Raw genomic sequence first — 17,895 nt, forward strand, 5'->3', positions numbered from 1 at the left:
ATATTAATTTTTTTTACTATTTATTTCTTTAATGTATCAACTAAAATTTTGTATACACTTTGTAGCCTAAGTACAATAACAACATATTTTATCAATTCGTATAATTCTTAATCCTATCAATAAAACTTCTTATTTTGCTTTATGGAATGGTTTTGTGTTTAGATATGTAACATTTTATAAATCGATCTGTTTATTCTTAGAAAAATTGAAATTATGTAAAGTTTAGAGATTTAAATAATTATTTACTTCATAATGTATTTATTTAAAATTTGATAATTTTATACAATTTAAATTTCATATAATTTTCATATAAAATTAAGTTTATAATTAATTAATTTTACAGTTGAGAATGTTACAGATCTGAAACACTCTTATAGCTTAGTATAATAAATCTCACACAATTATTCTAAATTATCCCCACGCAGTGTATAGAATTAGCAGAACTGTATAAATAGTCTGCTTCTTTTAGAATCGTGGAATTAACAACCATTTCAAAAGTCAACATTTTTGATGGAATGAACAATTGTAAACTTTGCAAAAATATGCAATTGCACACAATTAATTACACGAATTTGCTCCATTTAGATGGTGTCATCGAATTTGTATCTAATGTGCAGCATGAAGTCTGATAATTTAAAGATAAAAAAGTTATAAATTAATGTTCATTGATTGGAATATTGTTAAGATAATCTTTTACTGATAGATGGATGCAATATTAATGTATGAATATTTTTATTCAACATAATAGTAAGTTAAAATATGTTTAAAAATAATTGCAATTAAACTTTTATGTAAATAGTTTAAATGATACGTTCATATTTTGCTGATATTTCTCATTTCGACATATTAAAATATAAAACTTGATTTTGAAATGCAATAGAGAAAAAAAAGTCATTTATATTTTTAATCAGTGCTACCTTATGTTAATTTACATTAATGGAAGTCACCAATTGAATTCATTAAAAATCTATTGTTTATCTAAAAGAAATATATGTTGCATAAAATTTGATTTTTTAAGAATATCCTGATTTTATTTTTATATTTATATGTATAATAATGTAATTACGTTTAAATAGATGAAGTTAAATATCCAAAATTAATTATAATAATATTAGATGCATTTCTATTAAATAGATGCTACGTATCCACACCAGAAATGTTATAAAATTCTTAAGTCTCCTTTCAAACTCAGTACATATATCGCCAAATAGATACAATTCTTTACCGCACAGTTATCATTACTCATAAAAAAAACTTTCTCATTTTACCGTTTACGCAATATACATGTGACGTACTTTTACATTATGTTAAATGTACATCAATATATAGTATTACACACATTTGAACTTTAATGTATATAGATTACTTATAGTTAGGCATATAGAACACACAATGATACCATAAAAATTGTGCATAACTATATTTGAATTATGAGAGGATATTCGGATGTATCCAATAATGTTGATCTCTATATTGAAATTATAAATTTATAGATGGATACCTTAGTATCTATTTTCTTTAATAACTGTACATTTGTAATTATATACTCTCATAATTACAATGTTATTATGCACATTTCATTTAAGATCGTTACAAATATGCACTAGGATAGAGTGCGTGTAAATATATAGCTTCTTTTAGATGTTATCCATAGTAAATATGTATATATAGTATATAACATGATACGACAAATACTGTTAGGTGTATTTTAAGGCACTCGTGCAAATAAAATATGAAATAGATAAAACAAACATATGAAACAAAACATTAAGTGGAATAACAATCAATAGATTTATATATACTCTTTCTATTTGGTTAAAATTTATAATAAAACTACATATTTCATTTCAATAAAGTGAGTCAGTATGTTTGTATTCTTTGGAATATAAAGCAGAGAACAGAAAATTGTGAAACGATTGTCTGTGTAGTGTATTAACCCTGTACCAACACTTTCCTTTTAGCCAACAAAGACTACATCTATTTCACTTTTCTTTCTATCGCCAGGAACTTATTCTTTAAGAATATTTCCTATTCTTAGTATGTGTATATTAATAATAAGAAAGAATAGTGAACAAACAATTAAAACTTTATTATTATGTAAACAATAACTTATTAGGCGCATTTAAATATTCTGAATAAAATAGAAACAAGTGACAGGGGTGAACATATATCGTTGTATAATATAAATTTCTTAACGATCTATGAGATGTTATTACTAAGCTGAATGATGATCCTTTTATGAAACAAAAATGAGGTCTTCTACAAATAATATGTTAAAAAATCTAAATCTAAGGACTCGTACTTCTGTATGTGTATATACAAAAATGTATGTATTATTTAACGAAATTATTCATTAATAAAATTGGACCTGGAGTTACAGAATCTGAGTAAATTTAAGTAAAGTATATTTGCAAATTGAACAATAAATTGAATAACTTAATATTTTTTCTCTATAGTCTCCCACTATGTCAGGTATGAAACTGTAACATCTCATAGTTCATTTGTTTTGTATTATAACATAAAATATACATATCTTTTAAATTGATTACCCCTGCTTAAAATATATAATTCTATGCAAATATAACTATATATATTTGTCTTTAGGTCTATTTAACATTGCAAGAGAACATAGCTTTTCTAAAACAATAATATATATATATATATATATATATGTATGTATATAAATGTGTGTTGTGTGTGTTTGTTTATACATCATATATATAAGTCTTTTCACAGTATAAGTTAAAATTTCTAACGAGCACATTTACTTCTTATAATATTTATAACTTTATTTGTACAAATAAAAGACTGTGCAGTCTTCGAAAACTATAAATAATTTAATATGTACTTTGTAGCTAAAATCTTTGGCTAAATACCTAACTACTCAAAATAATTTTTGTCAAGTAACTTTTAACAATTAACATCATTTAACAACGCATTACTGCAAAGTTCGTAGATGTTAATCCTTCATAATAGTACTTATGTAATCGATTGAGATTAAATGTATTACAGAATTGTTTTTCTGTGATTTATAGTACTTTTTGTTAGAGGTACTCACATCATTTGTTCTACTATAGGTGATCACGGAGAACATATGTACGCAGTCATAATAGTTTGCAGTTACTCCCAGTTATCATTCTATCATCTTAACGTCTTCTGTGGGTTCCACATAGTTTGCCACATCCTGAAATATTTGAATAATGAAGCAATCATCTAAAATTATTTTCTACATTTCTTGAAATTACAGCAACAAACCTGTACAGCAATTTGTAAAGGCGTCAGTTCTCCAATGGAACAATCATTGCGAATGACATTGGCTGGCAAAAGTCTCGGACAAGGTTTGCCAGTAAATAGAATAAATAACGTGTGAATACTTTTACGTTGTGTTAGTTCCATGTAGCGATGTTGATATCCAGCCAAATGTCGTAGGTGTCGCGAAGTCGTAGGGAACCACCTTTCACACAAATTGCAGTATCTTCTATGCTTTATTGTTGCCTGTATGTAACACATTAATTAAGGATTAGGTGCTTTATATTTCAAAACAAACGTTACAAATATAAATTTACCTTTTCATGATAAGCTAGTTGTGTTATAATATCTGCTATAGTCATTTCACAGTCTTTATAGGAATGTTTGCTGTTCTCCTCTACTTTATCGATTGGACTTATCACTTTATTTTGTATGCCCTTTGTATTTTCTACTGCATTATCACTTTCCTCCTGATTTGTAATAACAGGTGGTGATCTGGAACTGTCTCTATCTGAATTAGAATCGTAATTTAATACAAATTCTGGCACTAATAATGGCATATTATCTTCTTTTGTCTTTGTTTCACTTGAATTATCATCTTTTTTATCTTGAATATTATTTGTCGTTTTCTTTTCTAACTTTTCTTCAGTAAGCTTGGGTGTATCATGTATGGTATCTAAATTGTTGGAAATATTAAATGTATCAGTTTCTATAGTCGAAGGTTTTTTGTTTATTGTAATTTGGCCTAATTTCTTGGTTGCTTTTAAGGAAATCGTGGTTGACTCAGGTACACTAGTATATCTACATGTAGAAGCCGTAGGACAATCATAAGATGTTTCTTCTTGAGACTCTTTTAATTTTATTTGTTGTTCCATAGAAGAATGTTCATCTTGTTTGGAATGATTTTCTTCAGCCTTTTCAATATCCATTTGCTGAATGGATTTATATTCTTTTTTTAGTGTGTCTGTACATTTTGTATTCTCAGATTTGTAATATGACGTGGTTAGAGTTTTTAAATTAAAACCTAAACCCTGTTTCTTTTCTGCTACCGTTTTGGGTCTTAATACACATTTCTCCTTGTCCTCATTTACAGATTGAGATAAACACTTTTTCAGTGTTTCCTTAGCAGCTAAGACTTCCTTAACTAGTAGATCATTGCAATAAAAATAATCATTTGATTCTTTTTTTGGACTTTGCACTTTGTTTTTACTAAAGGCACTTTGAGAAGAACATTGAAAATCATTTAAAAATGTTTTTGCTAGTCCTGTGTTTACACATATGTTTTTAGAATGCGACGCATGTTCATATTTATCAATGTTCACGTAATTCAACATATTAATTTTCGGTGCAAGCACATCCAAATGTTGTGCATTCCGAAGATCAATGAGATCTAACTCTAGTTCCAATTGAGTTGGTATAGCATCATCTAAGCGTAATCTAGGTGTACTTTCGAATTCACGATTCTTTGATTCATTGTCACTGCTATCAGGAGATGCTGGTAGAAGTTCGATAGTGGTTTGGCTTTCATCTGAAGAATCAACTTTAATAATTGAATTTTCATTATCATCAAAGTTGCGTGAATCCAAAATACCAGAGGGTAAGTATTTATCTTCTACTGAAGATATATTTGCGTTGGTTTCAAAGGATGAGAATTCCCTTTTTTCAACTAATAAATCGTTTTCATCTTTTGTCAAATGATTTTCAGAAGATTCCTCAATATCTATATCACTATCACTTTCGTTATTGTAACTGTGATTCATACTTTTAGTCGAAGACAATGACTTGTTGCTACCTTTTCTTTTTAAATTCTTATTTTCACTGTCCATTACTTTGAAGTTGGATGCTTCACTAGCATTCAGTGATTTACTTTTATGCTTCAAATCAATATCAGTAAAATCAGCTGATTTTATTTTCGTATAGTCAGGATTCGAAAATCTTCTCTGCTTACTTTTAATAGGAGATAAATTGGATGCTGAATTAGATCTACATAATTTAACTTTACTATTAAGATCTGAATTTTTGTCATTAATATCATCAGCAACACGTAATTTATCATTTAACAAAGGTCCTGGCTGCTTTATATCTTTCGCAATGTTGTCTAAAATTTTCAATCGTTCTAACTTAACTTTCGGTTGCCACTTTGGTGCATCAATATTTGAACACTTTTTACTTTTACTAATTTCACATTTAAATTCTGTGCCAATTTGTGTTCTTTTTATTATAACTTTAGGAATTTTTTCAGTTATATATTGCGGATATTTTTTTCTAATTTCATCATTATTAAATTGTTTAACGTCTTCTTCTTTGATTTTCTTAGCTTTCTTGAGAACTGTTTTTGAAACATTTGTATCATTTTCCTTGATTCTTTCTAGCGATAAAGTTTTATCTTCGTCTTGCTTTTTTGACTTCAATTTCGGTATTTTGTCAGTTTCGTTTGTTATAAACTCCTCTAGAATTTGTTCTTCATCACTAGCTTCTGCCTCTGAACTTTCTTCAGTTTCGATGTTTGTTGGGGAATACTTATTCTCTTGAATCTTAATTCGTTTTACATTCATTTCTGAAACATTCTTTTTAGTAGCTTTACGTTTCATATATATCTTCAAATCCTTAGAAGAAATGTTATCCAATTTTATTTTGACTTTTGGTACTTTACTTTCATAATTCTTATATTTCAATGTATATGATTCAGAATCGCTATTATCCACATCCACGCTAGTATCATTATGCTCTGAAAAAGAACTTTGAAGTGTTTCAAATTTATTTTTTTCTAACATTTCAGCAATAGGTGTTGTCGAACGTGATTTGCTTTTCATGATTATCATTTTTGGTATTTTTGGCCGCAAATCAGGTAATAGCTTTGTATTATACTTATCAGACGGATTTTCGAGTTGTGTAGAATCCAGTAAGTATTCTGTTTTTGAGATTAAAGCATCAGTTTTCTTTATGACTAGTTTGGGTATTATTTTTACATCCATGCTACTCTGAAATGAATCAGTTTCCAAATTACTACTAGAATTAAATGCAGTTAACTGACGTTCTTCTTCTTTTTGTCCGTACTCTTCACGATATGATTTCTTCTCCATACACGTTTTCGATGGAGAGTTCATTGTTGTATTATACATTCTCAAATGAAGTATTTCATTTTCTACAAAAGATTCTCGAATGAGCACAGTTTCATTTTCATTTTGAAGTTTATCAGGATAACTAGTATCTGAATGTTCTTCTGAATTATTAAAAGATATTATTGCATTTTCTGTCAGCATATCTTTTACGTTTGGCAGTGTAACATCCATGGCCTTTTTTGGAGATGTCACTGATTTGTTAATGGTATAATCTTCGTTAACATGAATAGCAGTTTCCGAAAAGTCTGTTAATTCAATACATTGTTTTGTTATCAGATTATCTACTTGTGTAAGATCAGTATTCACAGCCTCGTTATTTTTAACTATTTCAACAGAATTTTTTGAACTTTGTGGATTATTTAATGTAAACATTTGTGTTATGTGAGATTCATATTCCTCTTGTTTTGTACAAATAACATTACTTTCTTCTGAAATATCGTTTCGTGAGTCATCTCTCTCATCTTCCAAAGATATAATACTTTCTTCTGCATTCTCATTTGTGTCTTCTACATGTTTTTCATTTGTATTCAAGGTTTCTACCAATTCCATATTTTGATCAAAATCCGTTTTATTATCTACAAGCATTTCATCATTTATTTCTTTGCTTCCGTTCTTAGGCGATACAATTATTATTTCAGTTGATGTCTCCTTAGTTACTTCAGATGGTAAAATATTTTCTGACATTTCAGTTGATACATGATGTTCAGTTGTATCAGTTTCACACGTCGAATTTTCATTTCGTTTAGTTTCTAAGATTACACTTGTTTCAGTATGATTCTTAAAAGTATCTTGACATTTTAAAACAGGACTTTGATGATTCTTTTCATTCATAACGTTTTCCAGTTGCTGTTCTTTAATATCAACAGTACTTTGTAAAGTATATACTTCGTTATTTTCTTTTTCTTTAAAAATAAAAGAATTTAGTAATTGATCATTTTTATTTAATAAGTACACTTCATCATCTTTAATATTTCTTTCTGCTCTAACATCGTTGTTTATATTTGTGTTATCAGTTTCATCAATTTCTGTGTTTACACATTCTCCGCTTGGTTTGTCATTTTTATCTCGCTGAAGATTTTTTGAAATACAATTAGATTTAATATTTTCCTTTATTTCTGTATTGATAAACTCATTGTTTGTTATATCAGAATTTATATTGCCTTTATCATTGACAGTTTCAATACATTCGTTGATGTCAAGAAAATTATGTTGCATCAACTGTGTTTCTTTCAAAACTGTGCCATCAGTCTTACATGAACATGCATCAAATGTTACACTTTCTTTGTGTTTGTTTTCAGATTCTGCAATCATTTCATGTTTATGTGATTTGGAAACACCTGCAACTGTTTTATTTTCTATAATGTTACTCATTTTCAATTCATTCACATTGATGGTATTCTCATTGTGACCTACAACTTCATCAGAATCACTACTGCTACATACTCTTTCTATCCTGAAACGATCGGACCAAACAGCATTATTATTTTTAATGCTGTGTATATAATCTTTGTACTTAAAATGATGTTTACCACAAAAATCATCCATTAAATCTCTTTTTCTTTGATAGAGATATTTGGTATCCTTATACTCGTATTTATTTTGATCACTGCAACCGTGATGTCGTTTCTTTTTATAGAACTTGCGAAACTTCGAATTGTAATAGTTGTTCCAGGAATCACCATAATGAGATTTTCGTGTAGAACAACCTGTCTCGCGTCTACGAGCTTCCGTCATCAATTCATGATGTGTGCACCTTCGATTAGGGCTATAAGATATTTTTCCATCTTTGGTAGTGTATACAGGAACTGTATGCAAATCCTCCATTTTATCTATGTTTGAAAAAATAGGATTTATGTACCCACTGGTACTTTGGAACATGTCACAGTCTTCAAAAATGTGATCTATCTTTGGCTTCTTCCACATTCCCATATAATTATCATTTAACTCGCCAGTTTTTACTCCTATGCCTTTTTTATACTCCAGCTTGTTCAAATCGAAATCTAGAGTGTTCAAAGAGTTTAGTGATTTTGAATTTAATTCTATAAAATTCATATTTGATAGTTTCTTTGAACCTTTTAACATATGAGATAGGTCATCTAACTTTGCCTCATCACTCTTTTTAAATGCCTCTATTGTAGTTCGAGAAGAATTTTCTGCAAAACTAACTATATGATCATCTTCTGTATTTACTGTACCATCTTGTTCTTCAAACTTATCCTTTTTCTTAGTAAACATCTTACTATTTGCATCGTCTATGGCAGTGTTAGATATTGCACTTTTTGTCTTCGTCATATCGACATTAAATGAACAATTAATATTTTCCTTTACATTTACATTCTGTGTGTCTTTACATGTTAAATTATCCTGTAATAATTTAGTAACAGTTTGATTCTCCGAAGTCAAAGTATCTTTAAAAGTAATTAATGAAAATGTATCATCCCTTACCTCCATTGAACCTCTTCTACTGTTTCTGTGAGCGGTACTTGTATTTGTATCCATAACTGATGTTGCTGCATCATTTGTAATCTTACTCTTTTCGTTTAAAGTAATATCTCCAATCATAGATGACTTTTCAATTATTTTATTGACTTTATCAAAATTATCATATACAACTTCTTGCTCAGTTGAATGTGTTCGACAATGGTTTTCCATGTTGCTACGAGACGAATCGTCAATTTCATATAAAAACCGTTTGTTATGATCATGTCCTTGTAAATTTCTTTCTGCGCACGAAACATTTATTTCAATTTTTATGCTTTCCAAAGTATCTTTCATGTGGTCTTGTCCTTTCTCTCCTAATATTAATTCTTTTCCAAGGTCATTATCTTTAAATTTTAAATTTACGTTCGTAACTTGAATTCCAAATTCAGGATTAGCATTCTTCACAAAACTTTTCCTAAATTTAAGCCTTGAACTATCCTCTGATGCAGTCAAATCATCTGAACCTGGATTAACCAGTGATGATACATTTTGCTCCAAAGATATTCCTCTATCTATGATATCATCCTCTTTCTGCAATCTTTCTTCCACATTTTTGTCTTGGTGCAATTTATCTTTGTTTCTGTTACATTCATTTAACGAATGTGCTTCTCCCGTAGTGCATCTAATGTCTTCATCCGCGACATCCAAATCTTTCTGTACTATTTCAGACTTCTTAGAATTTTGAGAACTTTTTTTCATTTTTGTCTCTACTGAAAGCTCTTTGGTACCGTCTGCTTTTAATTGAAGTTCATGTGGGTTGTCGCAACAGATGTTCATACCTATTCCTGCAGTGCCGCGTGATTTCTTATCGCTTAAAATAATGGTATCTTTTATCACAGCAATAGAATTTTTGTATTGAGAAGTCATATGGCACACAGATTGTTCATCATCTTGTGATAAGTTCAAACCATCTCTAACAGTACGCTTCACGTCTGAATGTTTTGATTGTATTAAATGTTGCACTTCTTTCTTCTGTGCTTGCATTAGATTCTCGCAATTCGTATTTCTATCTATACATTTATCCACACAATTTACACTTTCCTTTATCATTTTTCTTGAATCTAAATCACCTTCTGAAAAAAGTGGATTAATAGTGGTCACAGACGTATTTAAATTTTTTATTTTTTGCTGTTTTGACAGATCTTCTTCATGTTTGGACGATTGAGCTTCATTATCAAACTCTGTCGGATTTATAAAATTTATATTGGAATCATTTGAAATCACAGTATGCACAGCCTTATTTGTATCCATTACTGAGTTACTAGTTTGAATTGCAGATTTTACAGAATCCATTAATTTTGTCTTCTTTTTTGGTTTCCCTTCGTGTATGCAGCTTAAAGATTCATACTCTGTATTCTTTTCACTATGTATTGTCTTTTGTTGTACTTCCAATTCATATGCAGTTGATGTTAATGTTTCACACGTGTCCAAAACTCTTATTTCATGTTCTTTATCTTCTGTTAAGAACAACTTTTTCCTTATTATTCCAAGGTTTTTTACTTGTTTATCTTTGGATAATTCAGCAGATTTTACTTTAGGATTGTTAGCTGAAAAATCAAAGTTATTAATAGTTGTATTTTGTTCATGAGTACTGTTAATGTTATTTTTGTAACTAATTTTGTCCTCATCGTTCAGTTGACCATATGGATCCATATTAATTGGAGATTGCGTGAAACTAATCACTGGACTGTTTTGCATTACTTCTATTGGATTTGTGGATATAGATATAGACAAATCTTCCATGTTTTGTGAAGATTCTTCACTATCAGAATGAATAGGAGTATTCAAAGTTGTAGAAATTGGTGTACACTCAGATGTTGGGAGATCTGGTAAGCTTATGTCGTCAGGATTGTGTGACTCCTCACTTGCAAAACTGTTCTGTTTTTTCAATTCTAGATTGTCAGTAACATCCAAATTACTCTTCACTGAAGGTGACAAAACTCTTAGTTCTTGATTATTTATTGAAACAGTGACGGTTTGGATTGTTTCAGAAATTGTAGTGTCCCTTACATTACTATCTTTGACTACATCATCATACTTTGTAGATAGCAAACGGGTTTCATTTTCGTCATGCTGTTCAGTGGTTTCCAGAACTATCCCTTCACTTTTCTTATTAGCCGTGTCTCTGAATAGTGGTATCGTACTTTGCTTCTCTAAGGTCTCTATTACTTGATCATTGGATGCGCCTAAAATGTTGCTTATTTCTAAGTTATCTACTATGTGTATGGTAGGTATTTCATCAGGACCGTTACTTATACAATGTATTATACTCCCTGGCTTTACCACACCTTCTTCTATTGTCCGTTTAGAAGTGTTGATGATATCAGCAGTGGCTTCCGTAGATGAATATATTGTTAAACAATCTTGTGTTACTACATTTTCTTCAGCCTCTTTACCATTATTCACTGTAGTATCGCTTGAAGGATAACTGTTTCTTCGAGAAATTTGTAAATTTTGTGGTGTTTCTGAAGAAAGAGCAACGTTCTCATAGCTTACAACTACGACTGGCGTTGTTTTGTTTGAATCTGTGGCTGGTAAATTTGATGTACTTTCTTCATCGTCCGTTTCATCCCAGTTAGCTAGAAACTGCCGAACATCGAGTTCTGGCTTATTAGCAAATTCTTTAGAAACTTTTTGCTGCATCATTGTTTTGTTGTTATCATTAGTGTTTAAAGTATTGAAACTATGACTGTCACTTGTTTGTACTTTCAATTGATTTTGATTGAAGTCTTTCTGCATTAAAAATTGATTTCGTTTCTGAAAGTTCCCTATAGAAGAGGAAGGAATATTTTCATTCTGTGTAGGCATTATTAAGTGTTCTGGTTGTTGTGTTTGTTGACGTTTCTCATTGGCTACAGAAATAGCCTGATCTTTAATCTGTTTTTCCATAGCATCTGATGATTGTTCTCCAGGTGGTGCATGTGGCAATTTAGGAATACCATCTGACAAATAATTGGAATTGATCAACATACCGTTTTGATCAAACTGTAAATTAATTGGTGGAATTGAGGTGTTAACTGGTGTTGCTACTCGCGAAGTTTGAATCGAATTTTGATAATTAGCCGATTGCTGTAATTTCACTAGCTGCCTATACCTCATAATGCACTCTTTGTACTTTGGATGTGATTGATATCCAGGTATTCTACTTAATTCTCTAAGATGGTTTTCCATTGAAAATTTTTGCATCGCTATTTTATGTTGGTACGTTTGATTTTGGGGAGGCGGATTCTGTACAAAAGTACCTGCTAGTCTATTAGCAATTGCATTATTATCAACACTTTCTTGACATTCGTGAGATATTTCTGTTGGGATATTTCTTGCAAACTGTGAATTGTAATAAGCATTTTGTGGAGATGTTACCACGTTCTCAGCAATATTTAAAGTAGGCACTGCTTTAGGTAACATATTTCCATTTTGATATTGATACTGTTTATTGTTATACTTTTGCTGAGGCATATAGTTCTGTTCCGAATGCTTCATCATCGCTGAATTCGGAATATTCATGTTATTTGTCTTTGGATGTTCTTTCATTGGGTATGGATACTTCTGATGCTCTGTCGAATAATTGTAATTTTGCATAGGGTAATTAGGGAACATTCCTGAAGATGTTGAATAATTTCTATGTAGTAAATGATCTTTATGATACTTGTAATCAGTGAAGTTTCTTCTGTGATCTACAACAGATGCATTGGGAACAACAGACCCCATTGCTTCCTTACCAACTAGATTGTCTTTTCTGAAGTTACAATTATTTCCAAAATGTCTGTTCTCCATTTGGTAGTTAGGTGGATGTACATTGTCTCTGTACGGTGCATTACTCTGATAGGATCCAAACTGTTGATAATTAATATTAGGATCTGAATTGCAACAAAGCCCCTTGCAAGGTACATATGAGGGAGGTCCAGGTTTCCCAGCATGTACCGAATTTATATTAGTATTTCTTGGTCCCATGTTTGTAGGTCCAGAACCTGACTCAGACGCAAATCCAGATACAGATCCATGTCTTGGACCAGATCCATATATAGGACTAGCTGCAGGTCCATTTCCAGTTCCAGAACTAACTCCTGAGTTAGTTCGAGATCCAAGTCCAGATATAGGCCCAGAAGTATTTAAGTTACAACTTGGCCCATTTAAGAGACTCATAGGCCCATTGAAAGGCACCTGATTACTTCTGTATCCAAGATCATCATTTATATTTGCAATCGCAGTATTCCTAGGATCCACAGAAGAATTTAAGTTATCCAGCATAGGATTCCTTGTATTCTGGGAGGTGTAATGGCTAATGCAATTTTGCATTTGTGCCATAGACACAAGAGGACTGTTGTTTGAAATATTAGTTCCATTTGAGACATTATTGTATGATTGATAATTTCTTGGATTAAAATTAGTATCATTTTGATGTTTGTTAAGACCGTCAGAACTAAGACTAAGTGCATTCAATGTCGGTGGACTAACACCAGGAATGAATGTCAAATGACCAGAATTCACATTTTGCGTAGGAGCTGTAACTTCATTTGTTTGCGAGGCATTAAACTGATGCCAATCTGGCATGTTTCCATTGTAGTTCATTGTACATTGTTTGACTACAGGTTTCGTATATTTATCTTAATCCCTTTATTCACAGACAGGATTGCACTAAGCAGGAGCAGACCTATAAAATCATATGACAACATTAACTTTTGAAATATGGAATCTCAAAGTATTTTAAATATTCAATTCACAGATTTATATCTTCAGCCATATGTAAGTTCTCCATGATTTGGTACAGCTCATAAATTTTAAACGAGTTCGTGAAATATTGTAGTCTTACTTTCATTTCGAATTATGAATTAAATATAAAATATATATATAATTAACAATGTTAAGCATTTTCCCAATCTTATATCATTTAAATAACTTCTGGGGATGTACAGTTGAAAGTAGAATTCAAAACACTCCACTTAAAAATTTGACTCCAGTCTGTTTAATTTTTGCAGTAAGGAACAGCTTTTACTATTTAAAAATTATTTTCAAACATTTTTACTTGCTCACAAAACAGTAGAATCGAAAGTGCATATGTTTCACACGACACACCTGTTATTGTAAATATATCTCACAATTCGGACCTTGAAGGTGCAAAGGTTGACAGAGTTCACATATTTTAGTGAAAGAATCGCAGTATCATAGAGTTCAATAGAACATAAATGAAAATACTAATACATGTATGGAGTTATGACCACAAAATGCACAGATTTTCATCATTTACTTAATCTGTTGAATGAATATTATGAAAATTATGGCAAATCTTACCTGCACGTTAATGCAATTCACAATATACACGCCATATTGGACACGAGTACTAGACAGATATCAGATCACTCGCTCAACTCGCTTTCAGGAACCAGGTAGCAGTCGTAAGTTCCATTTTAATATACATATGTAGGTCTGTACACTGTGGTCGATCGTATCGACTACTTACATTGTATGTTTTTCTCGATTCTTGGGGAAAACTTCGATTGTTTACTGGTGCCTATCTACACTATAGAAAATTCCCTATCCATTTTGGGGAAATACAACATTATGAACATACAATCGTTTCTCAATTCAAGAACCTTTTTATCCCTATCATTCTGCTGCGTATCCACCTTCGTGTAGTTATTCTAGAAAGAGAACTGAAAATGATGAACAAAGACAGAACGAACTCAGCTGACTCTATGTGTGTATCCACACGAACAAGACTGTAGTATGAAAATCTCCATAGCCGAATTTATTCATGTAAAAAAGCAAAATTTCTTTTGTTATGACATATATAAATCAAAATAGGTCGCATTTCGAGCAAATAAATATTTTTCAGAAAAAGATACGAAGTTCACACTATTCACTTGCAATATTTAGGGCAATGCAAGAATTAGCTGGACCTTATCCGGCTTAATTTGCGGAAATATACAAACACATACATTTAAAACATACCTTGATATGCATTGAGCATCGTTCGAAAATTCATTGACAGATGTGATCGAAACCTTACGAAACGAAAATCGCGCCGCGTGTTTCAGATGGAGCGCCAGGTGTACAGGTGCGTGTGAAAATAGCGAGACTGCAAGAGCGGTAAAGTGAGACGGCCTAGGTTTCTCGTTCGTGTGTTCATTCACCTATAGTGTACACATTGAGTTCATTCTGTCTCTCTCGAACATCTCCCGTTCTTTTTCTAAAGTAACTGCGCGGAGGTGGATGTGCAATAGAATGGTGGGGATAAAAAGGTTCTTGAATTGGGAGAAAGAAAAGCTCTTGAATTGAGGAACTACTGTACATATTTTGTTGTTGTAATATATACATATATTGTATATTTTGTGCATATATAAATTTATCTAAATATAACCAAGAAAAATCTTTCATTATACCCGGTGGTTTACACTGCACCGGCCGTACATGCGTTTATCTTGTTCTTCCGTTGCCTACTGGTTTCGAAGCTTTTGTTTTCTTTCTTAGTGTCCGATGCGTAACGTGCGAAAGAACGTTGACATGCCATTTCAATTTCACGACGTTCAGGTAAAATTTTGAAACAATACAGATATCTTGCTAACCGAACGTACATTTACTAACTGAAATACAAAAATTCGAAAATTATTTAGTTTCTTTTTGAGATTGAATTGTATTATGACAGTTTCGATTAACTTGGTTATTTTGCTGTTTACTACTTCAGTACCCACTGCTAATGTAATGATATCAAGACTTTTAAGTAATAGAATAGTACTAATGTTTCTAGAATGATAAGTAATTCATATCTGACATTGTTTTATTTGTTTAGCAAAATGTGGTGGAGCCAATGCAAGTTGATGCTCCTACAGAAGACAATGATAATGCAGAACAGGAACCATATATTGTGGAAAATCCAACACTGGTACTTGTACATTAATAAACTTAAGTAATTTACAGAATAACAAGTGTTATATATGTTTTATCTCATTTTGTCCGCAGGATTTGGAAGTATACGCAAATAGCTACACTGGCCTAGCCAAATTATATAGACTCATGTACATAGCTGAACATTGTCCCATGTTAAGGGTAGAAGCTTTGAAAATGGCTATCTCATACGTGATGACAACGTATAATGTTTCTTTATATGTGATATTACACAAAAGACTATTACAAGCTATAGGTTCTTCTGGATTACCAGATGTTGCTGTTCAATCAACATTGCAAGATATGTTGATTTTAGACCAAGCATGGGTTGAATCTCGATCAAAAAAGGCTGCTTTAAAGTTAGAAAAATTTGATACAGATTTAAAAAACTACAGAAGTAATTCAATTAAAGAAAGTATCAGAAGAGGCCATGATGATTTGGGAGATCATTATCTGGATTGCGGAGATCTTGTTCATGCCTTAAAATGTTACTCCAGAGCAAGAGATTACTGTACTAGTGGCAAACATGTTGTAAACATGTGTTTAAACGTTATCAAGGTTTCCGTTTACTTGCAAAACTGGACACATGTACTGAGTTATGTTACAAAGGCTGAAAGTACATCAGATGGCTCTGATGTTCATGCTAAAGATATTAATCAATCTATAGTTACGAAGTTAAAAGTTGCAGCTGGTTTAGCAGAACTAGCAACAAGAAGATTCAAATTGGCTGCAAAGCATTTTCTACAAGCATCGTTAGATCACTGTGATTGTCCAGAATTACTATCTCCTGGAAATGTTGCCTTGTATGGAGGTCTTTGTGCTTTAGCTACATTTGATAGGCATGAGTTACAGAAGCAAGTCATTTTCAGTGGTTCCTTTAAACTATTTCTAGAATTAGAACCACAATTAAGAGATATTATTTTTACATTTTACGAATCAAAATATGCATCATGTTTGAAGTTGTTGGATGAAATTAAGGATAATATACTCTTGGATATGTATATAGCGCCACATGTAAATGTATTGTACACTCAGATACGAAACAGAGCACTAATACAATACTTTAGTCCGTATTTAAGTGCAGACATGAGACGTATGGCCACTGCTTTTAATAGAACAGTTTCAGAACTTGAAGACGAGCTCATGCAACTAATTCTTGATGGACAAATTCAAGCTCGTATAGATTCTCATAATAAGGTAATTACTATTAATAATCATTAATTATTTAATAAATTTAATGTTTTTGCCAATGTATTTGCAGATTTTATATGCAAAAGATGTTGATCAGCGTAGTACAACATTCGAGAAGTCAATAAGTGCTGGCAAAGGATATCTAAGATGTACACGCATGTTAATTTTAAGGGCAGCTATGTTGAGACAGCAAATACACGTTAAAGTATTGATATAATATTCTTATAGGTGATGCATATTTGTAATGGTATATATTTTTTTAATATTTTTGCAGAGCCCTCAACGTGATAGTACTCAAGGAGGAGAGATGTCTGCTACTTGGAAGCAGTAGTTTAATGGTAAGAAATTGATTTGTGATTTATGCTAATCTTTTGATTAATAACTATGATTATTCAAATAAGCTGCCATGGTCAGTAAAATACAAAAGAGGACTTCAATATCATATCGAATATATTATTAATATATGTAAATTTCTAATACCGAAATTGACTTTCAATAAATTGCATAACATGTATGTACCATAATGTCAGAAAGATAGAAAGTTAGTATTTTTAAAATTATTAGAGCACACATTTGAACGAACCTTTGATAACATACAATGTATGCTAGTGCCAATAAACATATAATTTGTTTTTCTTGCATGGGTGTGCTTATTTTTTAGTTTTAAACATAGTAGAAAAAAAATATAACTTGGTTAATTCATTGTTATTTTTAGTTAAATTTCTAAAGTCATTTTTATTGTTGTTATACTTAATATTTAGTAAATAATCAAATGTAATTAAATGAAAAATACTTAAAAAAATTCATCATAAGCTATTAATTAGCTTTAAAAAAATGTATCACCAAAGTCATTTCATATTTTATATTTAATTTTATTATGATATTACAATCCTATATTATAAAACAATGCATAATTAATATCGTATATGGAATTTACAATTTTCAATAGATTTAATAAAAACGGTAGAAT

The 17,895-nt window shown here is 30.9% G+C and overlaps 2 protein-coding genes across 4 annotated transcripts; one reads left to right on the forward strand and one right to left on the reverse strand.

Annotated features, from left to right (window-relative positions):
- Positions 1-15: 15 nt before the first annotated feature.
- LOC144473636 (uncharacterized) lies at positions 16-14,277 on the reverse strand. 3 transcript variants are annotated; one of them, XM_078187712.1, is made up of 5 exons: positions 14,142-14,277; positions 8,817-13,503; positions 3,567-8,735; positions 3,256-3,495; positions 16-3,184 (listed from the first exon to the last, which is right to left on the reverse strand). In XM_078187712.1, the coding sequence occupies exons 2-5, from the start codon at positions 13,419-13,421 to the stop codon at positions 3,134-3,136; spliced, it is 10,065 nt and encodes a 3,354-aa protein (XP_078043838.1). In that variant the 5' UTR covers positions 13,422-13,503; positions 14,142-14,277; the 3' UTR covers positions 16-3,133. The 3 variants fall into 3 exon arrangements, with proteins under 3 accessions (XP_078043838.1, XP_078043831.1, XP_078043825.1); XM_078187705.1 differs by having other exon boundaries at positions 3,567-8,371; positions 8,444-13,503; XM_078187699.1 differs by having other exon boundaries at positions 3,567-13,503.
- A 786-nt stretch (positions 14,278-15,063) lies between these two features.
- Csn1b (COP9 signalosome subunit 1b) lies at positions 15,064-17,564 on the forward strand. The gene is made up of 5 exons (XM_078192689.1): positions 15,064-15,380; positions 15,640-15,732; positions 15,810-16,931; positions 16,996-17,130; positions 17,200-17,564. Exons 1-5 carry the CDS (start codon positions 15,327-15,329, stop codon positions 17,254-17,256), a joined length of 1,461 nt encoding a protein of 486 aa, XP_078048815.1. The 5' UTR covers positions 15,064-15,326; the 3' UTR covers positions 17,257-17,564.
- Positions 17,565-17,895: the final 331 nt, after the last annotated feature.

Source organism: Augochlora pura, chromosome 2 (genome assembly GCF_028453695.1).
Source record: "Augochlora pura isolate Apur16 chromosome 2, APUR_v2.2.1, whole genome shotgun sequence".
NCBI classification, from domain to species: Eukaryota; Metazoa; Arthropoda; class Insecta; order Hymenoptera; family Halictidae; genus Augochlora; species Augochlora pura.

Coding starts and splice junctions, on each gene's coding strand:
- Csn1b (XM_078192689.1), top strand. CDS start 15,327: ATGCGTAACGTGCGAAAGAACGTTGACATGCCATTTCAATTTCACGAC. Junction 15,381..15,639: donor TTCAATTTCACGACGTTCAG/GTAAAATTTTGA, acceptor TTATTTGTTTAG/CAAAATGTGGTGGAGCCAAT. Junction 17,131..17,199: donor GACAGCAAATACACGTTAAA/GTATTGATATAA, acceptor ATATTTTTGCAG/AGCCCTCAACGTGATAGTAC.
- LOC144473636 (XM_078187699.1), bottom strand. CDS start 13,421: ATGAACTACAATGGAAACATGCCAGATTGGCATCAGTTTAATGCCTCG. Junction 3,496..3,566: donor AACTAGCTTATCATGAAAAG/GTAAATTTATAT, acceptor TGTTACATACAG/GCAACAATAAAGCATAGAAG. Junction 3,185..3,255: donor CTTTACAAATTGCTGTACAG/GTTTGTTGCTGT, acceptor CAAATATTTCAG/GATGTGGCAAACTATGTGGA.